Source organism: Pimephales promelas, chromosome 1 (genome assembly GCF_988280905.1).
Source record: "Pimephales promelas chromosome 1, fPimPro1.hap1.1, whole genome shotgun sequence".
Lineage (NCBI taxonomy): Eukaryota > Metazoa > Chordata > Actinopteri > Cypriniformes > Leuciscidae > Pimephales > Pimephales promelas.
Window position 1 is genome coordinate 1,152,632 of NC_142769.1, and position 27,642 is coordinate 1,180,273.

Below are 27,642 nucleotides of genomic sequence, written 5' to 3' on the forward strand. Positions count from 1 at the left end.
TTTGGGTAGTTTTTGTGTTACGCAGAACCTGGGTCAGATGCAACAACCCAGTGTTTGGGTAGTTTTGTGTTACCCAGATCCTGGGTCAGACGTAACAACCCAGTGTTTGGGTAGTTTTGTGTTACCCAGATCCTGGGTCAGACGTAACAACCCAGTGTTTGGGTAGTTTTGTGTAACCCAGATCCTGGGTCAGACGTAACAACCCAGTGTTTGGGTAGTTTTTGTGTAACCCAGATCCTGGGTCAGACTTAACAACCCAGTGTTTGGATAGTTTTTGTGTAACCCAGATCCTGGGTCAGACGTAACAACCCAGTGTTTGGGTAGTTTTTGTGTAACCCAGATCCTGGGTCAGACGTAACAACCCAGTGTTTGGGTAGTTTTTGTGTAACCCAGATCCTGGGTCAGACGTAACAACCCAGTGTTTGGGTAGTTTTTGTGTTACCCAGATCCTGGGTCAGACGTAACAACCCAGTGTTTGGGTAGTTTTTGTGTTACGCAGAACCTGGGTCAGATGCAACAACCCAGTGTTTGGGTAGTTTTGTGTTACCCAGATCCTGGGTCAGACGTAACAACCCAGTGTTTGGGTAGTTTTGTGTAACCCAGATCCTGGGTCAGACGTAACAACCCAGTGTTTGGGTAGTTTTTGTGTAACCCAGATCCTGGGTCAGACTTAACAACCCAGTGTTTGGATAGTTTTTGTGTAACCCAGATCCTGGGTCAGACGTAACAACCCAGTGTTTGGGTAGTTTTTGTGTAACCCAGATCCTGGGTCAGACGTAACAACCCAGTGTTTGGGTAGTTTTTGTGTAACCCAGATCCTGGGTCAGACGTAACAACCCAGTGTTTGGGTAGTTTTTGTGTTACCCAGATCCTGGGTCAGACGTAACAACCCAGTGTTTGGGTAGTTTTTGTGTTACGCAGAACCTGGGTCAGATGCAACAACCCAGTGTTTGGGTAGTTTTGTGTTACCCAGATCCTGGGTCAGACGTAACAACCCAGTGTTTGGGTAGTTTTGTGTTACCCAGATCCTGGGTCAGACGTAACAACCCAGTGTTTGGGTAGTTTTGTGTAACCCTGATCCTGGGTCAGACGTAACAACCCAGTGTTTGGGTAGTTTTTGTGTAACCCAGATCCTGGGTCAGACTTAACAACCCAGTGTTTGGATAGTTTTTGTGTAACCCAGATCCTGGGTCAGACGTAACAACCCAGTGTTTGGGTAGTTTTTGTGTAACCCAGACCCTGGGTCAGACGTAACAACCCAGTGTTTGGGTAGTTTTTGTGTAACCCAGATCCTGGGTCAGACGTAACAACCCAGTGTTTGGGTAGTTTTTGTGTAACCCAGATCCTGGGTCAGACGTAACAACCCAGTGTTTGGGTAGTTTTTGTGTAACCCAGATCCTGGGTCAGACGTAACAACCCAGTGTTTGGGTAGTTTTTGTGTAACCCAGATCCTGGGTCAGACGTAACAACCCAGTGTTTGGGTAGTTTTTGTGTAACCCAGATCCTGGGTCAGACGTAACAACCCAGTGTTTGGGTAGTTTTTGTGTTACCCAGATCCTGGGTCAGACGTAACAACCCAGTGTTTGGGTAGTTTTGTGTAACCCAGATCCTGGGTCAGACGTAACAACCCAGTGTTTGGGTAGTTTTGTGTAACCCAGATCCTGGGTCAGACGTAACAACCCAGTGTTTGGGTAGTTTTTGTGTAACCCTGATCCTAGGTCAGATGTACAACCCAGTGTTTGGGTAGTTTTCTAGTGTTACCAAGATGTTGGGTCAAACATAATAACCCAGGGGTTGAGTTATTTATCACAGGCTTTTTTGCGACCTCTTTCGGAGAGAGCAGTGCAGCGTAGTGCTGGGCGCTTTGACCAAAAATTGATTTTTTTCCCAGAATTAAGCCGGTTTTCCGGTTTATGACAGGTTTTTTTTTCCATGCATAATCAGGTGTCAATCAAAGCAACATACAGGAGCGTGAGTGAGTCACATAAACGAGTGTCACATCTTCTGAACCGATCTTTTCACAAGATGGAAACGCCTGATGCGTTGCATTAAATTTTATGATTTTATTCAAAACAGAATATAAATATGTAAGATGTTAAAATATGTCCTCAGAACAGTAAGTATATAGTACTTAAAGCCACTTAATATAAAGTGGGACCCATTACACTAATTGTTAATGGACAGGATATGGTTTGGTTACACTTGAATGACTTACACTCTAAAAAATGCTGGGTTGTTTGAACCCAATTTTGGGTAAAATATAGACAAACCCAGCCATTGGGTTAAAAATGCAATTTAAAAATGTAACCCAATGGCTGGGTTTGTCCATATTTTACCCAAAATTGGGTTCAAACAACCCAGCATTTTTTAGAGTGTATAAATGTTTACATTTTACTTCTAATATTTGTTAAATGAGCATAAATGTTGGCAGTATTGATTTAACATGATGTGAAATATACTATACTGTAAATGTGATTTTTTTTAAAGGAATCATCATGAAAGCCAGTGGTTGTACTGAGTATTTAAAAAAAAAGTTTAAAGGACTTAAGTTAAACCATAGACATTATTCAATGTATGAAATATTTAAAATAATTTTAAACTAGTTTTATAGTAAATAATATGAATCAATTATACTGGGTAAAACCAACCCATTATGCTGAGTTAAATCAACCCATTATGCTGGGTCAAATAAACAACCTGATGTGCTGGGTCAAATAAACAACCCGATGTGCTGGGTAAAATTAACCCAACATGTGTTTTGTCCCATATTTACCTAGCCCTTGGGTTAAAAACAATCCAAATTGAGTTTTTATTAACCCAATGTTTTTTAGAGTGTGAGAACAGATGGCATCTCAGCCGAGATATTCGGGCTAGACGAGGTGAGTGAGGACACCTGGGACGTACAGAGCTGTATTTGTCTTTCCAGTTTGTCTTGGCGTTTTTCTTTCCAGTGAGATTCAGTGAAAGGCCACTTCAGCGTCCGCTCCACTGTTCACATCTAACCTGTTCCTCACTACAGCGGGAGAGTGTGAAATCTGCAGGCCTTTATGAGATTTTCCACAGAACTGGATGACTGTGATGTCTTGTGTTTTGACACGTGTAGCTGTGATTGTTTTAACAAGAATCGGGGCTCCAGAGCACTTGACGCAGCTCAATAGATGGTGTAGAGTTACTGAGTTTCTATGGAAAGAATAACAGTCTGCCTTACCAAGCCAAGCAAGAGGTTTTACACATCAGCACTGGGATATTTTCAGCCAATTTCGAAGGTTCTCCTGTTGTTATACATACTGTTTATTTTGGCGAATCACTACAGTGTAATTTAACCAAAGACAATTGGGATTTTCCGTGTTTTTCACACACTTGTTTCATCTTGGTGACCAAGAGCATTATAAGGGAGTTTTCGCACACTCTAAAAAAAATTGAAAAGTTATTTTTCTACCTAAATCCTGGGTTTATTTTTTCAGTGTTTGGGTAGTTTTTGTGTAACCCAGTGTTTGGGTAGTTTTTTTTGTTACCCAGATCCTGGGTCAGACGTAACAACCCAGTGTTTGGGTAGTTTTTGTGTAACCCAGATCCTGGGTCAGACGCAACAACCCAGTGTTTGGGTAGTTTTTGTGTAACCCAGTGTTTGGGTAGTTTTTGTGTAACCCAGATCCTGGGTCAGACGCAACAACCCAGTGTTTGGGTAGTTTTTGTGTAACCCAGATCCTGGGTCAGACGTAACAACCCAGTGTTTGGGTAGTTTTTGTGTAACCCAGATCCTGGGTCAGACGCAACAACCCAGTGTTTGGGTAGTTTTTGTGTAACCCAGATCCTGGGTCAGACGTAACAACCCAGTGTTTGGGTAGTTTTTTTTGTTACCCAGATCCTGGGTCAGACGTAACAACCCAGTGTTTGGGTAGTTTTTGTGTAACCCAGATCCTGGGTCAGACGCAACAACCCAGTGTTTGGGTAGTTTTTGTGTAACCCAGATCCTGGGTCAGATGCAACAACCCAGTGTTTGGGTAGTTTTTGTGTAACCCAGTGTTTGGGTAGTTTTTTTTGTTACCCAGATCCTGGGTCAGACGTAACAACCCAGTGTTTGGGTAGTTTTTGTGTAACCCAGATCCTGGGTCAGACGCAACAACCCAGTGTTTGGGTAGTTTTTGTGTAACCCAGATCCTGGGTCAGACGTAACAACCCAGTGTTTGGGTAGTTTTTTTTGTTACCCAGATCCTGGGTCAGACGTAACAACCCAGTGTTTGGGTAGTTTTTGTGTAACCCAGATCCTGGGTCAGACGCAACAACCCAGTGTTTGGGTAGTTTTTGTGTAACCCAGATCCTGGGTCAGATGCAACAACCCAGTGTTTGGGTAGTTTTTGTGTAACCCAGTGTTTGGGTAGTTTTTTTTGTTACCCAGATCCTGGGTCAGACGTAACAACCCAGTGTTTGGGTAGTTTTTGTGTTATCCAGATCCTGGGTCAGACGTAACAACCCAGTGTTTGGGTAGTTTTTGTGTAACCCAGTGTTTGGGTAGTTTTTTTTGTTACCCAGATCCTGGGTCAGACGTAACAACCCAGTGTTTGGGTAGTTTTTGTGTAACCCAGATCCTGGGTCAGACGTAACAACCCAGTGTTTGGGTAGTTTTTGTGTAACCCAGATCCTGGGTCAGACGAAACAACCCAGTGTTTGGGTCGTTTTTGTGTAACCCAGATCCTGGGTCAGACGCAACAACCCAGTGTTTGGGTAGTTTTTGTGTAACCCAGATCCTGGGTCAGACGGAACAACCCAGTGTTTGGGTAGTTTTTGTGTAACCCAGATCCTGGGTCAGACGTAACAACCCAGTGTTTGGGTAGTTTTTGTGTAACCCAGTGTTTGGGTAGTTTTTTTTGTTACCCAGATCCTGGGTCAGACGGAACAACCCAGTGTTTGGGTAGTTTTTGTGTAACCCAGTGTTTGGGTAGTTTTTTTTGTTACCCAGATCCTGGGTCAGACGTAACAACCCAGTGTTTGGGTAGTTTTTGTGTAACCCAGATCCTGGGTCAGACGCAACAACCCAGTGTTTGGGTAGTTTTTGTGTAACCCAGATCCTGGGTCAGACGTAACAACCCAGTGTTTGGGTCGTTTTTGTGTAACCCTGATCTTGGGTCAGACGTAACAACCCAGTGTTTGGGTAGTTTTTGTGTAACCCTGATCTTGGGTCAGACGTAACAACCCAGTGTTTGGGTAGTTTTTGTGTAACCCTGATCTTGGGTCAGACGTAACAACCCAGGGGTTGAGTTATTTATCGCAGGCTTTTTGCGACCTCTTCAGGAGAGAGCAGTGCAGCTCCGTCAAGTTAGTGCATGGTAATATACAGGTTTGTGTACGTTTTATTTTATTTATAAATTTGTTATTGCACTGTATATTGTTTAATTTTATGAAAATCAACATACAGGGAAGGATTGTATTTAAAAAGATACGGTATATAAATTATTATACTTAGGATGTTAAAATATGTCCTCAGAGCTGTTAACAGGTTATGAAGTCAGATGATAAAACACATTTTAAAGGCTCCAAGTCGTGTATAATGGACATCATGGCAAAAATACAGTTCATTCTTATCTATATTGTCATCAACAATCTGATGTCATTTGTTAAAATGCAGTTTAAGCTAATATTTATGGAAACCACATAATCAAAATAAATAATGTTTCAAGATGACTCAAAAACGACTCTTCCCACGTTCATCACATGGTTGAAGAAGTGAATGTTGGTGAGAGAGTAAGTCTTACGCAAGTCTCTGAAGACACTGGTTAGACAGTGGGTGACACGTTACACACACACACACACTTACACTCGGCTTTCCATGTTTTATGGGGACTTTCTATAGATATGAGTTTTATACTGTACAAACTGTATTCTGTCCCATAACCCGACGCATCACAGAAACATGCAAAACATGATCAATACAAACATGTTTTAACTAGTAATATTTCAGGGCGTATACCTACACACACACACACACTGTTTTACAACATATGGCTATTTCTATTGTTGTTGTTGTTGTTATTATTATAGTCTAATAGTCACATCTCTGTCTGGATGTGATTGTTCTCAGTCGGACTCGAGTGACGCTCATCTACGATACGAGAGTTTCCCGCTCAGTAAAGCGAGAGCTGACGGTGAACCGTATTAATGGTTTTAATGAAAACCATCTTGTTCTTTTCCTACTGAGGATTAGCTCCACATTCTGTGGCCGGCAGATCCGGGGAAGCCAGTCGTGAACAATCAGAGGCTTAGGAGAAGAAGAAAGCTGTAGGAAAATGTAGATCACCGCTGCAGAATGTCTCTGGGTATATTTGGGTCAAATTCACATTCATACTCACAGTTTCCTCAGTCATTTATGTGTAAAGCTTAAGTTCAGAGTAGCTTGACTTGGCTTTGACCTTTTACTGTAATAACTGAGGCATATTGTGTGCAAGGATTGTTCTCAAAACTCCAAAAGGTCCAATATGATGGTTGACTGTACACTAACGGCAAAGTTTAAAGTCATGCAAACGTAAATTCTTACTTAGTATTTTAGTCTTGATTTCAGTCCAAATATATAAAAATGATAAAATCAAAATGCATTTACTAAAGTAGCAATAATTCCATAAGATATTAAGTCTTGTTTTCCGGAGGAATGAATCAAAATTAAGTGACATTTTTTAAGTGAATTTTTTTTTTTTTTAAAGCAAAATTATCTGCGAATGGGTCAGAAAAATAATTGTTTTCTGTTTGAATTAAGATAATTTTTCTGACCCATTGGAGGATTATTTTGCTTTTTTTAAGCAACAACTCACTTAATGTTGATTAATTCCTGATCTAGATATATAATAATATATATAACTATATAATATATATATATATAACTAGATATAATATAATAATGTGTTTTCATCACCCTGGATCAGAAAACCAGTCACATGTCACACGGGTGTATTTCTGGCAGTAGCCAACTATACATTAAATGGGTCAAAATTGTTGATTTTTTTTTTAATGCCAAAAATTATTACAATATTAAATAAAGATCATGTTCCATGAATATATTTTGTAAATTTCCTACTGTAACATAAATACAGTAAAGTGGATCCAGCAAAAACATGAATATAACAATGGACAATTTTAAAGGCGATTTTCTTAATATTTTGGTTTTTGTTGCACCCTCAGATTCCAGATTTTCAAATCGGCCACATATTTTCCTATGCTAATAAACCACACATCAATGAAAAATTGACCCCTGTGACTGGTTTTGTGGTCCAGGGTCACATATTTGGTTTGGTACTTGATCATTTTCCATTAAAGATTATTTAAAGTGGTTTAATTAATAATGGCTGTGTTGTTCTAAATTTCCTCAAATGCACACTGGGATGTCAAGGGACTTTCGGGATGCTTTCCCACCACTATATGTGTGAGCGTAACGTCCCGGAAAGCATGCATGCTCTCTTGGGGTGTGTGTGTGTGCGTGTGTCTGCCATAGCTTATAGACCAAATAATACAAATAATATAAATACTTTTGCTCCAGGAATCATATATTTGGCTTTTTGGTATTAGACTAAGTTTTGGATAATAATTTTTTTTTAAAGTAAAAAAAAAAAAAAAAAAATATATATATATATATATATATATATATATATATATGAATTATTGAATTCATATGAATTCATATATATATATATATATATATATATATATATAAATATATGAATTATATATTCATATTCAACTCCCATGAATTATTATTATTATATCATAATATATACTTTATTATCATTATATAATTGTAAAATAATATTGTTTTTATCATTATTATTATAATATTTTTCTGATAAAGAGTGAATATTAAAAATTCCACATGGTTTTGTTTAAATAAAATTAAATACACATACAGTGTTCAAAATAAAACACTAACGACTAAGATTAATAGTTAGGTATCACAACATTATAAAATACAGATACACATTTTTTTCAGCATTATTCAATTATTAGCATTTTAAATATTAACTATAAATGAGCAGCAAAGGTAAAATCAGGGTAAAAGAGTACGCACAATTAATAAAGGCTTGAAATCTTGATCCCCAAAAACTGGAAAATATCATTCATCCCAATTTCTTTTTAAACAAGGCAAATAAATAAATAAATAAACACACAGATAATGACAACACTTTAAATCAACTTCAGGAGTCTATTGACTAATGATGTGATCATTTTGGATTTTGAAATAACAATAATAAGAAATCAGACAGTAGTAGTCGAACACAGATCTGAGGGTGGATGGAGGATACGGATATCCCTCCGCTGGATCTGGCTATTTTGACGTCTTTGTTTTAGACTTTTATTAATACAGCGCAGAAACAGCATTTATATATTTACAGGAATTACAATAATGCGAATCGGACACTGGAATGTTTTTCCTCATGCCATCCAACAGAGAACCAGACACACACACACACACACACACACACTGTTATGGCAACAGAAAAAGTGTGAACGCCCAGCATGAGGTCATCATGCCAGTTAATACACAAGTCATGAACGGCTCAGAAAACAACCTCACACACTACTCTCTCATTAAAGTCCTCGTCTAATCAATTAAAACTCATCTTTGATCACCAAAATTAACGTTTTTTATTTATATATGCCTTAAAATATCTTGAATGTAACTCGACACCCTTGCCTCATTGAGATAACGCGGTGCTATGAATATGCAAATGAGCCCCGCCTCCGCTCACTCGTGTGGAGTGTTTGTGTGTCTAAGGGGGTCGATTCACATATGAATCCCGATTCTATCGTCCGCCGATTCGAATCGATTCACAAATGGATTTTCGGATTGTTTATAACGTGAGGACAGTGGCATTATGAATGAAGCACAACAGCAGTTCATATCAATAAAACTAATGGAAAATAGCCTTAAATAATGTTTAGATTGTCAAGCTCACGATTAATTTGAATCGAATCATGCGATTCAAAAAGAGTCGCACCCCTAGTAATTATACAATAATAATTAACATGTACTTACTATGAGGTTAGGGTTTGGGGTTACACTTTATTTTAAGGTGTCATTGTTACAGTGTAATTACTGAGTGATATTAATTAACTACATGTACTTACTATAGGGTTGGGGTTTGGTTGAGGGTTTATGCATTACTACAGTAACGTTTAACAAGGACACTGTGTTACCGTTTATAGTTTTAGTTAACGATAATGACCCTGGCTTGAATAGTGACATGCATGTAGATATATTTAGCATGCATGAAACTCCCATGAATGAGAAAATTAAAGTGCCCTTTTGTTTTGTTTTTCCGAATATTCCTTTCATGCGGTGTGTAATAGAGATGTTTGTGAATGTAAACATTGTTAAAAAGTCGAAAGTGCACGATAAATAAAGTTATTGTGTCCCAAAAGAAAGAATCGCCTCTGAATTACCGTGACAAGTCGTTTGTACTCTAAAAAATGCTGGGTTGTTTCAACCCAAATTTGGGTCAAATATGGACAAGCGGCATGCCCAAATGCTGGGTTAAAAATGCAGTAACAAAATTTCCAGTTAAAAGTGAAAGTTGAATTTGGGTTAAAATTTGAAATTACATTTTTAACCCAACATTTGAGTTTGCCCATATTTTACTCAAATTTGGGTTAAAGCAACCCAGCATTGTTTAGTGTGTGTTTCGAAATAAAGCATTGCTCACTGGTTGGGCTAAACTGGTATTATCTAATTGTGCATTAAATTTAACAGCTGACAGATATTCAACATAATTCATGTGTGAGAGTCTAACAGAAGGACGAACAAAACCAGTCAAATATCATATTTTATGACCATTTTCTAAGCTATAGCGAATGTGATATTGTGAGAAATATTAAAAGGTGTCTGAATATATTTTGTATTATGAGAAAACTGACCTTTGATGCATGTAAAACTTTTGTAAGAGACTCAAAAGCAACATTAGGAGCCTTTAAAATAGCATAAAAGGGGACTTTAATAATAAATCAATAAAATACTTTGTGCTAGCGCTGTATTATCCCACATACTTCTGTTCTGGAGCATTAAACCATCACACGCGTTCAGCGCCTTGTTTAAACCCAGTTATCAAATACATAATCCCATCAGTTTTGAGTCCAGCTCCGGTGAACGGAGAAACGGACCCGACCCCTGACCCCTACATATTACACAGTCTGGAGCTCGGATGGGGAAAGCCAATGCAAAACCACGTTTAAGAGCCGAAGAAACTTTCCTTTATCCATCACGGGTTCGGCTTCGATGAAGTCTCGAACTGCAGGAATGAGTGTGTTGTGGGTTATAATGGATTCCTCTATTATCGCTCGGTCAAGATGTGGTTTGGCAAACAGACTTTGAGTCTTGAGTTTCAACCCTTACTAGACAGAGAGGGATCGTTGGAGATTGATTTCTGTTTTATTGTATCATAACACACACACACACACGACGAAAAAAATATCCAGTCAGAGTTCCAGAACTCACCCAACATCATTCATTTAGCAATCACTGTGTTTAGCAATTCTAGTCAGACAGTATTGCGCCACTGAAAGCGAAAGCGTGAGAAACACTCTTACCTCGTAGTGTGTGTTTGTTGGGCCATTGAAACCAGGGTAGAAGCAGCAGGTACAGAAGGTAGACTAACGACAGAGCGTTGTAGCGAAAGATGCAGGCTGTGGAGAAACACAGAGACCAACCATCAGTTTTAGACACTCCATAATGCAGTCTAAGGACATAACATACGATACGAGTCTTCCTTTACTGCTGGAAAACACAGCCGGTTCCCAGTCTGACCAACAAAACACCTTAAAAATCACAATATAGTTCAAGTGACGTCATATCGAACAAAATCAGGCAAAAAAAACGAAACATTTATTAAATATATCACTGCACTGTTGAATCTGTCTGTCATTGTTTTATAAAATGAATGTTATTAGTCATCCTTTATGTCTGTATGTGGGTTTTACAAATATTGAAACCTCGTAACTCCATCGAGAATCTGATTTCTGCTTGTTTGCAATGAAAGGGGAAATCAAGAACTGATGTTTGAGTAAGTACAGCGTTTCCAGAAACTCTATATCAATAACCGGTTTTGTATTTGAAGAGCAGAGAGTAGTTTTGCCATCTAGTTTAGAAGCCAAATATAATGTTTTAAAGCGATGGTTGATCATGATTTAACTTTTCTAACTGTAGGTAGTGTGTAATGTTGCTGTTTGAGTATAGACAACACCTGCAAAGTTACGAGTCACGACGCTCAAAGATCAGAGCAAAGGGAGAGATTTACTTTTACAGAAATCACTTTTTAAGGACTACAACAAATGGCTGGTGGAACTACACGAGCTTCACTAACCCTAAATTTACATAAGCTCCGCCCCCGGGAACACGATTTGTAGATTATCATGACAGAATATGCTAATCATTGACTAGAAGATAGTTAACTCCATATCAGATTAGTAAATTCATCAACTATCCATTCAGAAATGTCCTGTTTTCTACATTTCGTCAATTCTGGAGTCGCTCCATCTTTGTCTGACTCCGGTTTGAACATAAAATGGCTTTTAAAAGGCTAAAAGCTTTTCAAATTTTCAGTGCATGACCTGTTTGAGGTATTCAAAGCTACTAACACACACACACACAGACAAGCTCTTGAAGCTCCGCCCTCTGTGCCGGCAACTCATTTGCATTTAAAGGGACACACACAAACGGTGTGTTTTTGCTCATCCTCAAACAGTGGCAACTTTAACATGCTAGATTTTGTTTTATCATCACCAACAATATCATACTTATTGAGTTCCTATCAGACTTAAGCTTTCACATTTAAAGTGACTAATTTAATATAGCCTGATATGTACATTTATATGCCATTTGAAAAATGCATGTTTTCTGCAATTTTGTTAATTTTTATATAGTGGTGTAACGTGGTTTTTTACTCATCAAAATGGTGCCATGCCACGAGTGAGGTTGGGAAACACTGCTTTAGCCTGTTGATTTCGGTTCCTGATATTCAGCTACAATTAAATGTTTTGCAATAAGACTAAATGTGAATGGAATTGGAGTTTATATTTGGAAGCCGATAGCCGATATATTGGCCGATAAATCTAAGATTATCGGTACATCCTTAATTTTCAGCTACAAATAAATGTTTTGAAAAAAAGACTAAATGTGAATGGAATTGGAGTTTATATTTGGAAGCCGATAGCCGATATATTGGCTGATAAATCTAAGATTATCGGTACATCCTTAATTTTCAGCTACAAATAAATGTTTTGAAAAAAAGACTAAATGTGAATGAAATTGGAGTTTATATTTGGAAGCCGATAACCGATATATTGGCCGATAAATCTAAGATTATCGGTACATCCTTAATTTTCAGCTACAAATAAATGTTTTGCAAAAAAGACTAAATGTGAATGGAATTGGAGTTGGAATTGGAGCTTATATTTGGAAGCCGATAACCAATATACTGGCCGATAAATCTAAGATTATCGGTACATCCTTAATTTTCAGCTACAAATAAATATTTTGCAAAAAAGACTAAATGTGAATGGAATTGGAGTTTATTTTTGGAAGCCGATAACCGATATATTGGCCGATAAATCTAAGATTATCGGTACATCCTTAATTTTCAGCTACAAATACATTTTTTGCAAAAAAGACTAAATGTAAATGGAATTGGAATTTATATTTGGAAGCCAATAACTGATATATTGGCCGATAAATCTAAGATTATCGGTACATCCTTAATTTTCAGCTACAAATAAATGTTTTGCAAAAAAGACTATCTCAATGGAATTGGAGTTGGAATTGGAGTTTATATTTGGAAGCCGATAACCGATATATTGGCCGATAAATCTAAGATTATCGGTACATCCTTAATTTTCAGCTACAAATAAATATTTTGCAAAAAAGGCTAAATGTGAATGGAATTGGAGTTGGAATTGGAATTTATATTTGGAAGCCGATAACCGATATATTGGCTGATAAATCTAAGATTATCGGTACATCCTTAATTTTCAGCTACAAATAAATGTTTTGCAATAAGACTAAATGTGAATGGAATTGGAGTTGAAATTGGAGTTTGGAAGCCGATAACCGATATATTGGCCGATAAATCTAAGATTATCGGTACATCCTTAATTTTCAGCTACAAATAAATGTTTTGCAAAAAAGACTAAATGTGAATGGAATTGGAGTTTATATTTGGAAGCCGATAGCCGATATATTGGCCGATAAATCTAAGATTATCGGTACATCCTTAATTTTCAGCTACAAATAAATGTTTTGAAAAAAAGACTAAATGTGAATGGAATTGGAGTTTATATTTGGAAGCCGATAGCCGATATATTGGCCGATAAATCTAAGATTATCGGTACATCCTTAATTTTCAGCTACAAATAAATGTTTTGCAAAAAAGACTAAATGTGAACGGAACTAGAGTTCCTCATTGAAATTAGGAATCGATAAGAATTGTCAAGCACAACGGAAATAGATTTTTTCCCGAAGGTATTCGACTATTGCCACAGTCACTACAAAAGATGCTATATTTCAGCTTGATGTAAGCTCAAGCGTTTGATAGCGCTGATGGAGAACCCGTGAAGCTCTGTGTTTGCTCTAATCAAGCTGAGAGGTCCGTGTGTAAAGCATTCTGGGATCAGTTCCAGCACTTTGAGGGTTTGCCAGGGAATACAGGAGTTCCCTGACTCCTGCTGCGAATAGTAAAGGTTTTCCCTGACTCGCGTTTTCCATGCCATCCAAACAACACCTCAGACCCTCCAGAACTCTTCCGACTCACGCTCACAACCGAAGCCTTAGTTTGAGAAGTTTCACAGGCCTGAAAGGGTCATGAACCCCCTAAAGATGTTTTGAGATGTGAAATCGCTGAAAACACTAAAAGCACAATGTGAGGTAGAAGCGCCTTCGGAGCGTGTGATTGGCTGCGTGGAAGTACTTTCGCAGCGTGTGATTGGCTGTGTGGAAGTGCTTTTGGAGTGTGTGATCTGTCTGAGATCATATTCATGTGTATAATGATTGTGTTGCAGGTCTGTGTTTGATTGGTTGTTGTCTCCACAGTTTACTCGCCCATTTTTTGAGACTTTCCCCAACTCTGAGGTGTGAACACCAGGATAAAACCACCATTATAACTAGCATTGCGACGCAGGAACAAAGACGTACAGTGTTCAGAGCCTCATGACTTCACCAGTAAAACATCCCATTAATGCAGGAAACTGTGACGGACTGCAGAGGTGAGCGAGCAGCGCTGGGGTCTCTATCTGGAGCTGATGAACAGATCCCAGAGGCTCAGATGTGTTTCACACACACACACACATCTAGATCTCTGATCACACACACAGCGGCGCTGATGAAACACTAATAACAGGTGCAGCATGGGTTATTAATAACAGCATCGCGGATAATAACATCCACTTCCTGTTATTAGGAATCAGTTTTAAATTATTTATTTATTTAATAGGGACAAGTGGGACCAATCAAGATGCACCACACTACAACATTCATAGCCAAGGCCGTCCCCAGATGGGCTTTTCACAGAAAGTACAAACGAATGCATTTACATTTACAGGAACATTACTTAATTCTGAAATGTGCATTTGAGCGCAAACTATCAATGACTGCACACTTGATCTCTTTTTAAAATACGCTTTAGTTCATTTTTAAAACGATTTAGTTCATTTTGCAGCTTCTAAATTTAGAGATTAATTGAATAATTATTGAATATGTTAATTTAATATTAGTTTTGTTAAATGCATGTATTGTGTATGTAGTGCAGTATGGATTTGTCTACACTATAAGAGACTCTTATATAAAATATAAAAATAATATTATAATAAAATATAAAAATAAAATTAAAAATAATAATATATAAAAAAAATATCTGAGTTTTTGAAACACAAGATTAGTATTTTCCACCCAGTTCAACATCAGCAGAGTTATTTAATCTCTCGGAGACATTCATTCGTAGATGGCATTTCACACACCCGTCCAAGATCAGCACCAGTGTATCATCGGCATATTTAATAATAAGCACAGTTGCATCACACACACACACACACACACACACACACACACACACACAGTCGCTTCTTTAAAGGACTTGCTTTAATTATCCGCCTCTTTAAATAGGCTAAATGAACGATGGCAAATGCAGACTATTTTAAAAACTAATAAACAAGAGCAGTCTTAAAAGACTAATATACACAGGTAAAATTACAGCGTGAGAGTTTGAGTCAACATGAGATAAACATCCAAAGGGCCACAAGATGATTACACACGTGAATATACTATGTAATGCTTGCTTTCATGTGAAATGTCTGTTTTCGTGCCCCTATTATGCTATTTTAGGCTCTCCTATAACAGGTTTACACGCATCCAAGGTCAAAAACACTTTAATTTCCTCATAATGTTCATTACAGCATCAGTGTCTGAAACGCTCTCTCTAAGCTCCGCCTCTCTGAGAGCTGCTCTGCTCTGATTGGTCAGAAAGCAAACGCTCATTATCATATGTGAATCTCAGCTCTTGATCACAGTGATGCGAACAGTAACGATGGCGTGGGTTTCACCGTATCAATCTCAGAAAACAGACGAACGACACGAGCCCAACTCTCCAGTCTCAGAGACACTACAGTGTTTGAGGGCGGAGCTAAGAGACGCTGCTCAGCCAATCAACAACAGAGGTGGCATTATGGTTTGTAACTGGAATTACTGACGACTCGTTTTGCAGACATTTTATATTCCCAGACAGCAACGGCATGAGCGGTAATATTAAAAGCATAATGGGGGAACTTTAATTAATAAAACGACATGGGGAATTTGAATATGGAGTTAAAAAGGTTAAACGTGACACTGAACTCCATGAACTCTCCTGAGAGAGGTCGAATGTCCCTCGGTGAACTCATGCGTGTGTGTTTACAGGTTCAGCGCCGAGTCTTCATGACACTGGACGCTTCAGGACATTATGGTAATCTGGGCTCTGGAAAAACCAACAGCCACAGGCCTGGGATCAGGGACCTGCTCACACACACTCAGACACCAGCGCACACACACTCAGCAGCCGTCTTACCCAAAAGCCTTCACTTCATCACAGAGATGCTCGTCTTGCTCATGGTAGAGCTAATTACTGCGGTCGTTCTGCATAATTGCAGTTAAACGGTTGAATCTAATGCGGAAACCATACACTATAATCTACTATTCATCTGTGTAACAGATAAAATTGGTATTATTATTTTTTAATATTTACTTTGTTACATGTTATTTAGAGCCACAGATCGTACAATGTGTTTAGGGCACCATTTCAGTTGCTCAATTTAAAAAATAAATAAATAAAACAAATAAAAATAAAATATCCTGATCATTTATTATTTAGAGCCACAGCACATAAAGCACAAAAAATAAATAAAAAATAAATAAAATAAAATGAAATAAAATAAAATATCCCAATCATTTATTATTTAGAGCCACAGCACATAAAGCACAAAAAATAAATAAATAAATAAATAAAATAAAATATCCCAATCATTTATTGTTTAGAGCCACAGCACATAAAGCAAAAAAATAAAAATAAATAAATAAATAAAATAAAATGAAGTGAAATAAAATAAAATATCCCAATCATTTATTATTTAGAGCCACAGCACATAAAGCAAAAAAATAAATAAATAAATAAATAAATAAAATAAAATGAAGTGAAATAAAATAAAATATCCCAATCATTTATTATTTAGAGCCACAGCACATAAAGCACAAAAAATAAATTAAAAAAATAAATAAAATAAAATGAAGTGAAATAAAATTAAAGATCCCAATCATTTATTATTTAGAGCCACAGCACATACAAATGTGTTTAGGGCACCATTTCAGTTGCTCAATTTAAAAATAAAATAAAATAAAATAAAAAATTAAATATCCTGATTATTATTTAGAGCCACAACATACAGCACAAATAAAATAAAAATAAAACAATAATTATCAATAAATAAATATAATACATTTAATATAATAACATATACAATACATATTTATTATAATTAATAATTAATAAATAATTATTATTTAGAGACACAGCACATACAAACATGTTTTGGGTACCATTTCAGTTGCTCAATTTAAAAATAAAAAATAAAATAAAATAAATGAAAGTAAATAGTCCTCTGTTGTAAGTCGCTTTAGATAAAAGCGTCTGCTAAACGACTAAATGTAAATGTAATGTAAATTAAATTCAGTTTTCAGTTGCTAAAATAAAACACATTAAAACGTGTTAATACAATTATATTAATAAATTGTATTTCTAATAAAAAAGTAGCCGTAAACATTATGGGAACATTATATGATCCCCATTCACACGCATTGGGCCACCCACATGTGTGTGTCTCTAACGTTCTATGAAATATCACTGGATTACGATTTAATGTTTTAATTATTTATTTATTCCCCAAAAGGGATGTCTAATCAAAATGAATTTATAACACTTAAAATAATAATAATAATAGCGCTCTATGAAATGTGATTTATTTATTTATTTTTTCAGAAATTCAGCGCTGGATTCAGTGTTTTATGATTTAATACAAATTTACTAATCAAAATCGGTGGCAATCAAATGAACGAATAAAAAACAACTATTTTTTGGGTCGGTTAAGCGTTCGATGCCAGCAGCGACACACACACACACACACACACACTCGTGATATCATGACAATCTCAGCAAATTATGTTTTTCCGTTTAGCAGAAACCCCCATTATTACACAGCTGTGTGTGTGTGTGTGTGTGTGTGTGAGCGTCACCCGACACACACGAGGACCCGTCGCAGCGCTGGAGGTTTGAGCACAGCTGTTCTCAGATTCGCCCCAGTTTCTCTCACACCACTCATGATACGGTGTGTGTGTGTGTGTGTGTGTGTGTGATACATCAGCACTCTACGCTCCGCTCTTCTACATGTGCCTGACGGGGAAATCAAATCACATACACTCAAACATCCAGAATATATGACAGAGCTTAAACTGAGCTGAACACAAAGCTGTTAGCAGCCGAGTTCACACACACACACACACACTTTCACTCACACACTCTCGTACATACACACACTGACACACTGACACACTCTCTCTCTCTCACACACACACACACACTTGCGCCTGCCCTGCTGTTAGCAGCCGAGTTCACACACACACACACACACACACACACACACACACACACACACACACACACACACACACACACACACACACACACACTTTCACTCACACACTCTCGTACATACACACACTGACACACTCTCTCTCTCACACACACACACACACACACACACACTTGCGCCTGCCCTCGTGACACACACACACGAGAGGCTGTTCGAAACGGCGGGAAACTTTCACCATAAAATGGGAAAAGGAAATGGAAAGATGGAAGAGCGACTGTGAGATGAACACAGTGTGTGTGTGTGTGTTTGAGTGTGTGTGTGTGTGTGTTTGAGTGTGTGTGTGTGTGTGTGTAAGAGAGAGAGAGAATGTGTGTTTGTGAGATCAAAAGAGAGTGTCTGTGTGTGTGTGTGTGTGTGTGTGTGTGTGTGTGTGTGTGTGTGTGTGTGTGTGTGTGTGTGTGTGTGTGTGTGTGTGAGAAAAAGAGAGTGAGTGTGTGTGTGTGTGTGTGTGTGTGTGTTCATTTCTTCAGTTCAGTTGGAGAGAGAGAGAGAGGAGCAGCAGGATCGGTTAAACGAGTCTCCGAAACACTGAAGTGAATAATCACAGAGTCAGTGTGTTTGCAGACGCACGTGTGCGCGAATGAGTGTGTGTGTGTGTGTGTGTGTGATCAGAGTAAACTCCCCATATCTGGCTTCACTCCTGAGAGCCTCTTCTCTCTCACAGCAACATCACGCGTGTGTTAAACACATTAACTCCAGCACACGCCGCTCACGATAAACACGAGCACACACTACAGAAAAAGTTAAATAGATTTCACACTGTTTTATCACTGCTTTTGTTGTTAGGATTAGTAACATTTGTAGTTTATTTTCCACTTAGAATAACATTCAAAACACAAAAATTATCCATCAAATGTGACCGTCATTGTGTATCATCTACCAAGTGTTGTTCAGGTCTCTGAGTTTACGGAGGTAGAGATTGATTTGATTGAGTTCTGGTTCTTATAAAGCCCCGCCCCCAAAAGCTCAGAGTGCTCTGATTGGCCGGCTGTGTTGGAAAAGCAATTAAAAAGCGTCACATGACTCACGAGCAGAAACATGAAACAACGGCCCACAGATCTTCAACTCGAGCTGTCTCGAGGAGTGGACGGTCTATAATTAGCATGCTAGCGCTTCGTAGGCACAGACACACTGTTAGCACACTTCCTCTCAACACTTCCCCTAGACAGAAGCAGGGTTCCGAAAATATGAAAGTAAGACAAACGCAGTCACGGTGATTCATAAACCGAAACTCTGCCACAAGCAACTAGATCAGATGTTTAACAAATGCCTGCACGGATCAGACGAGTCGTGAGATCAGCACTCACTCAGGAGACTGTGAATCAATGGCAGTTCGTGTGCAATAAGACACCAATTTTATTTAATTCGACAGAATTTATTACACGTACGCGTTCAAGGCTTCAGTGAACATGATTTTGTTTTAGAAGTTGCATCTGAATTGTTTTTTTGATATATTTACAGACCAAAACAGTGAGTAACCAGCATTATTCATATCTTATTTTATGTTCCACAAAAAAAAAAAAAGTGATACAGGTTTAAAAGTACATAAACCGAATTTTTATTTTCATATCCCCCCAAAAAGAACTATTTTTTTGTTAAATAATAATATACGTTTAAAAACAACTTAAAGTGGAGGTGAATATCTAAATGAGTAAGTCATTGAATGAGTCACTTGATTCGTTCAGGAATGACTCTTTATGAATGAGTTGATTCGCTCAAAACGTGGATTCATTCAGAAAAGAAGCACCGCTGTGTGTTGTTCAGATTAGGGCTGGGCGATAAAACGATAACGATAATTATCGCGATATAATTTTCCTCGATAAAACGATATCAAGAGGTCGATAAATGTTCGATAATGTTTATGCGTCAAAAGCGGAACGAAACTCATTTAAACCGCGCGCGCCACACGGAGCATTTATCCGCTCGGGTCAAAGTCCAAATGGCAGCGCACTGAGTTCAGCGCGAGCTCACGCAGACGCGCCTCTGGTCGTTTTGCTCACGAGATCCAGTGAGAAGCGCTTGAGTTCAGCGAAGAACACAAATGTCAAGTTTAAACCAGTTTAAAGGCAGATGAAACACCGCTGACAAAAAGGAGAAACACTGCGTGCAACGATACAGTCAGAATCTGTATTGATACTGTATCCATTTAGCTTCCCATGGATTTACTGTAAGGTTAGCCTGGTAATATTAACTCCACCATGAAATGTGGGATATACATATTGTATAATATTATTAATGTAGACAATGTATTATGACTAATGGAATATAAGTACAGTATTTAATAATGTATTTAACTGTTAGGCTATTGTTTTTCATACAAAAAATACAGAAACCATAAAGTTATGCCATTATAGTGAGGAGCTAAGTTATAGGCTATAACTGGTTTTATCTGTGGTTATCATGATCTAAAAATGCATGATACTGGATGACCAATGGTTAATTTGAATACAACTCAAACAGTCAGAATATTACTTTTTACCACATAAAAATATGGTTGTTGCATAGGAAAAACAAACAACAACAAAAAAACAGATGTTACTGTTTTTGTTAAAGAACATAAATTTAAAGAGTAGTTTAAAAACACAATTAACACTCTGGTTTATACAACTTTCACTTAGTTACAAAAATCTGCCTTTAAACTTAAAAAAATAAATATTTGACATATCGTGATAGTTATCGATATCGACTGATATTAAAAAAATTATCGTGATAATTTTTTTGGGCCATATCGCCCAGCCCTAGTTCAGATGCACAATTGTTCGTCTCTGGCCATTTAATACTTTAGTGGGCAAAATTGAGCCAAAACAGACAATATAAATTTACATAATATTAACTTCTTATTTCTTAAACAGTTGTATAAAATCAATTTTACATTTCTACTCGTGCTATTCATGACAAAAACAGTACTCGTGATATTGTGCTCAATAATTGTGTGAAATGGTCCGTGAAAAATAAATAAAATAAATGAATAATAAATATATGTATATATTTAATGTATATATTTAAGAAAAAAATTGTATTTATATATATAAAAATTTAAAAGTATTTATATATATATATATATATATAAAATGTTACGTAATATGTGTGTGTGGTGTGTATAATTATTTTGTATATATAAATACACACCCATGCATGTAAATATTTGCATGTATATACTTTACATATATTTATACATAATTAATATTATGTATAAATATAAATATTTGATATATTAAGAACACATTTTTCTTAAATATATACATGCATGTGTTAGTATTTATATATACAAAATAATTATACACACCACACACGCAATTAATCGTGATTAATCATTGCCCATCCCTAGTATATACATGCAAATATTTCATATATATATATATATATATATATATGCATATTTAAACATACACTAATAAATACTTGTCATACTTCTCCTCTTGCGTTCCACAGGATAAATACGAGCAGCACAGGAGCAAATAATGACAACATTTTGCTAAAAAGATAAAAAATCCTGTTCCCTTAATTCAAGCACACTTGGGTATGTTGTATGTGAACATGAGTCGTATTCGACGCCGCCCAGACATGGCAACATATCTAAACCAGTCTTGCCATGTGGAGCTCAGAGATAACACACTCGCTCGCTTACAACAGAGGAAACATTTCTACTTCTGTCTCCTGAACCCATGCTGACCTGTCTTGCTTTGTTGTGTTCCTGTACGCCCAATCTGACACTCTAGTGCAAACACGCAGGTCAAAGGTCAGCGTGGGGGTTGGACAGTGTAACATCAGCACAAACTCTATTGCTGCGTCCTAATTCGCTTACTTATACTACGCCCTAAAAGTATGTACTCTTTTTGTGAGGAAAAAGTACATACTTTTGAGTGTGTAGCAAAAGAGTAGGCAAGCTTTGGGACGTACCATCACGTCATCTTTAACGGACGGCTCGTGCATCCTGTCACCGTAAACTGCCCTGTCAATCATCTCGTCACAGTTAAAATCCTCCATTCTATCTAATTTTATTTCCTACCGTTTCGGAGAGGGCGTTCATCTGCCAGTTGTGGGTCTTTCATACTCTCCTCGTGTTTGCAATTTGAATATAATGATGCATTTAAAACGTAATAGCTAAACGTGTCTTTACAAAAGTTCACAATGCTGCTGCAAATGCAATATAATGTGGACAACATTGAATAAATTTATTTTCGTCAGGTTAGATACGGATAATGAATCACTCAAAGCTCTTTATCTAAACCTCTCTACACAACCGTCCTCCGTATCGACTACGTGTCTGTAGTTTTTTAACACTTTTTACTCGTGTTTGTAGTTCTAACCGAATCCTCGTCCAACGCGCAAATGGTTTGTGGGCAATATCAGCCGTTAGAGTGTGCATCGATCTACACTTCGGCCGGAAAAAGTAGGCCATCCGGGTATCTTTGAAACACTCATTTCAACATACTACGATTTGGGACGTACTAATTCTATTTTCGAATACTATTTAGGACGGATAGTATGCGAATTGGGACGCAGGGTATGGCTCATGCTGCACAATGAAGACATTTTCCACTGAATGCTCTACAACAAATTAAATCCTTTACCCATTTGTTTACACAGAACTGTTTATATCTATTTATATCTAAATGCCATTGAGTCCCCTAATCAATAATTATATCACTTAAAACTCATTTTTGATCACCGAAATTACATATTTAAACGTTTTTTTCCTTTAAAAAAAAAATCGTGTAACTCGACACCCTTGCCTCATTTAGTATTCGCGGTTCTATGAATATGCACATGAGCCCCGCCCCCACTCACTCACTCAGAGATCCACTGGTTGTCGATCACTCGTTGATCTGATTGGTTACAAGGTCGTTTGTGACGTCAGAAACACCAGCGATTTCAAAGCGTGTTTTTGATTCACTTTAAATACTCAGCAATGCTGTCCACTTATGAACTTGCATATGGTGTGTGTTAAAAACACCACATAAACAACATTATACGCTGGATTTACACCACAGGGGGACTTTACATGCTAAATGTATATATTTTTACAGCCAGTTATTTTACTTTGAAATATGCGTTTCCAGGCTGGAATGTTTGTTATTGTTTTGGTTTGTGATGCTGAACGTTGCCAGTTTTCATTGTCCATTGCGCTCGTTCCTGTTGCGTGTGCTCAAACTGGCAACCCACGTGAGCGTCGAGTCTGATGAGGCGGGAGAAACCATGCTCTCCGATATTTTGAATTCGACTGCAGTACCTATTTCCACCACTAGTTGTCATTCTTACAGACTGCACCTTTAACACTATTTTCTCTTTTAAAGTGATTCCAATCATATTTCAAGCAATTCAAAACCATCATGTTAATTTCTTATCGGCTTTAATACAATTTCTGCAGGCCGATAATGATAACATTAAAAATTAACGTGTATCGGCCAATACCGATATGGTGGCCGATATATCGTGCATCCCTAGTGCATGCGTAAATAAGGTTGTCACGATGAGGTTAACAATTCTTGGCACCAATATCACAGATTTCACCAAACGTAATATAAGCAAAATGTTCCCAAACAAACAGTTGTTTAATAAATACTTAATCTACTGTTAAACACTGTGTTAGGCTGTTTAGACCCTCGTCAAAAGGTAAACTGGTGAGACCGTGACAGGTGCAGACCGGCCTCAGTAAACCCCGGCTCCTCTGGCACGGTCCACATTTATCCGTTTACCGGTCTGATGCTGCCCACAGCGGGAAGCTAAATTCCTCTTTAATGGCCACAACCCACAAACAGGATAATGTTGCACTGCTACTTCGGCAGTAAAGCAGGAGAGGACAGTCTAAGCTACAAGATTTGTCCTCACTATCTAAATATTTTTGATTGGGGACTTTACAGTATTAAAGTCCAAAAATGAAAACTCATTTACTCACCCTCAAGTTGTTCCAGACCTGTATGAATTGATTTATTTTGCTGAAAACAATATTTAGACAAATTTCGGTAACCAGACATTTGATGGACCCCATTGAGTTCCATGGAATTTTTTTATTCCTTCTATGGAAGTCAATGGGGTCCATCAACTGTTTGGATAACCATATTCTTATTTTTTTCCATACTATGAAACTCAACAGTGTCCATCAACTGTTTGGTTACCCATATTCTTCATTTTTTTTCCATACTATGGAAGTCAACAGGGTCCATCAACTTTTTGGATACCCAAAAAGCTTTTTTTTTCCCCCATATGGAAGTCAATGGGGTCCATCAACTGTTTGGATACCCATATTAAAAAGCTTATTTCTTTCCTTGTAAGTCAATGGGGTCCATCGACTGTTTGGATACCCAAATTTTTTTTTTTTTTTTCCTACTATGGAAGTCAATGGGGTCCATCAACTGTTTGGATACCCGTATTCTTCAAAAAGCTTTTTTTCCCCCATATGGAAGTCAATGGGGTCCATCAACTGTTTGGATACCCATATTAAAAAGCTTATTTCTTTCCATACTTTGTAAGTCAATGGGGTCCATCGACTGTTTGGGTACCCAAATTCTTATTTTTTTTCCCTACTATGGAAGTCAATGGGGTCCATCAACTGTTTGGATACCCATATTCTTCATTTTTTTTCCATACTATGGAAGTCAATGGGGTCCATCAACTGTTTGGATACCCATATTAAAAAGCTTATTTTTTCCATACTATGGAAGTCAATGGGGTCCATCAACTGTTTGAACAGCCAAATTCTTCTTTTTTTCATACTATGGAAGTCAATGGGGTCCATCAACTGTTTGGTTACGAATATTCGTCACTTTTTTCCATACTATGGAAGTCAATGGGGTCCATCAACTGTTTGGATACCCATATTAAAAAGCTTATTTTTTCCATACTATAGAAGTCAATGGGGTCCATCAACTGTTTGAATAGCCAAATTCTTCTTTTTTTCATACTATGGAAGTCAATGGGGTCCATCAACTGATTGGTTACGAATATTCTTCACTTTTTTCCATACTATGGAAGTCAATGGGGTCCATCGACTGTTTGGTTACGAATATTCTTCACTTTTTTCCATACTATGGAAGTCAATGGGGTCCATCGACTGTTTGGTTTGGAATATTCTTCAAAAAGCTTTTTTTTGTGTTCAGCAGAAGATAGAAATGCATACAGGTTTGGAAACAACTTGATGACAGAATTTTAATTCACCTTTAACCTTGGACTTTCTGTCTCTAAGGCAAGATGATGGTGTCTCCATGCAATACATTAATTGAAATACATATGATATTCTATCGTATTACAGGATTCATGTGAATGAAACACCTCTAGGTTTCATGATGGGATAAGCAGCGATTATCATCGTCATGATGAAATCTGGAGTGGGAACACATTTTTAAATGAAACTTCGTCACGATTACACACACTATCCGGCCATTTTCAGACTCATGTGGATGTTTGGTCTGTGCTGGTTTCTCGTCATCCTATATTAAACTTTTACAAAGCAGAGCAGACCGACTGTTTTCACTTCCAAAAACAGCGCAAGTGCCTTTTAAAGTCTCCGTTAGGCTCAGAAACGCCGCCACAAGCTCTCAGACGTTAATTACAGGCAACACAAAAGCTTGGGCTATATTTTCTTGCAGAAATTGGCTGAGAGGGGGAAAAAAGAGATATAAAAAAATGTCATGACGTACAGTATAATTGTGTTTATGAGATTAAAATATTTAAAAAGAAGAAAGATTCCACTTGTATACTTGACTTGTGTGGGCCTAATGATAGTTGAAACAAGAAAGACATGAAATTCAAACAAGTGCTACAATTTCCAACCAATGCAAGTTGAAGAAAATCCGTATCAATGTAACCTTATTTTATACAAGTCAAATAACAAAATGTTTATTTAGAAGGCTTGATTATGATTAGGTTAACCCACTAGTCACCTAGTAACATGGGTTTGATGATCCCAATAGCATGGAAGACTTTGTTGTGTTTTTATCTCTCGTTAGCTTTAGCTAACACTATAGGTTATGTTTAGAGTTTAATTGGTGTGTTATTTTCAATCGCGATAGAGAATTAACCTTTAAGCGCCACTCACCGGACATTTCAATCCAGAACTGCCGCGATATGTACAACAACCAACGTAATAAATCATTGCTAGAGTCACGTTCATCTGTAGCCGCGTTGATAAAAAACTATTGCGAAATGACGCCGTTACCATTAACCAATGTTATGCGACTTAAACGTCATTTTTTACCTCTCGCGATAAGTCATTCCAAAAATAATGGCGACGGATGATGGTGGGTTCACGTGTATCGCAGCCGCCACACTAGCTATTATCCAATTGTGTTTTATCCAAGCACATTATAATCGTGAGCGGCTCATTTGAGCGTTTTTCTGCTTCAACGTCTTGATAAATTTACCCTTCGTTAAGCCCCGCCCTCCCTAGTTACTGTTGCTACGCCTGTCAAGCTTTCGCGCCTGGCATGTCTAAGTATGCACCGATGTCAGACATTCCCAAGGAGATATTTAGTAATTTTTGGCGAAAATCATTCGAGGGATATATCCACGAAATTATTTGCAACCGATTAGAGAATAATTTAATGAAAATTGAAGCTAAAGCAGTGTATCTTTTAGCTTATAAGCCTTGTGGAATAAACACAAGACATTAGCCTGACCACTTTGCAATAATAACATTCCCCAGCTTATATTTATAATCCTGCCGACATTTAGTTGTGAACTTTAGTCTGCTTAAATATATGTACAATTTAAGTTTACTTAATCTGTTTGTGTTGGATTACATGATTTGCATTAACTGAAAGTGGGCAGTGCTTCTTAGTTCCCAGCATGCTTTGCATATGGTTGAATTAAGAGAGAATAAATGTTAAAATTAAGCGTTATTTTATCTTTCTTTGAGAAATTTAGAAAAGGCGAAGACTTTACATTGGGTTACCATTGTGGAGAAGAGTGGAGCATTTTGTTTGGTTATCGACTGATTTAACTCTTTTCTATTGCTTTGGTTGAAGGAGCATATAAAACTTAGCATTTAAGATGCTAATATGTGCTACTACTAGCAAATAGCTAGCTATAGTATATCCATTTAATTATGCGTCACAAAAATAAATGAAATATTAATGGATTAAAGAATATAAAAAAAATACCTGAATCATGTCAGGAAGCCTTTAAAAATTTACGTTGAGACTACTTAAATTGGGTCGGTTAAAATTACGTTAAAGTTACATGAACACATTATGTTTGTTTAACGTAACCCAGTTATGTGGAAGCTGTTGACAAAATAAAAATTAATTAAAGCCAACATATAATTTTTTGAGTGTGTTTCCCTCGCTCGAAAGCTTGACAAACCTCCCACGCCTAGTTACGGTTGCTAAGCCATGATTGGCCTGTTTCGGGCGTAGCTAAGCGAAGGGTCAATTGTGTTTTTTTCTTGTTGTTTAGAATCCAGTATTCGCGTAATACTTTCGTCTTTTACGAATTTAATAAAGA

At 37.4% G+C, this 27,642-nt stretch overlaps 1 protein-coding gene across 1 annotated transcript in view; it reads right to left on the reverse strand.

Moving 5' to 3' along the window:
* Positions 1 to 27,642, reverse strand: part of piezo1 (piezo type mechanosensitive ion channel component 1 (Er blood group)) — a 121,127-nt gene that overhangs the window by 75,668 nt on the left and 17,817 nt on the right. Inside the window, exon 2 of the mRNA XM_039690766.2 lies at positions 10,567 to 10,662. Within this exon, the coding sequence (XP_039546700.2) occupies positions 10,567 to 10,662 (96 nt within the window). The remainder of the gene's footprint in view (positions 1 to 10,566; positions 10,663 to 27,642) is intronic.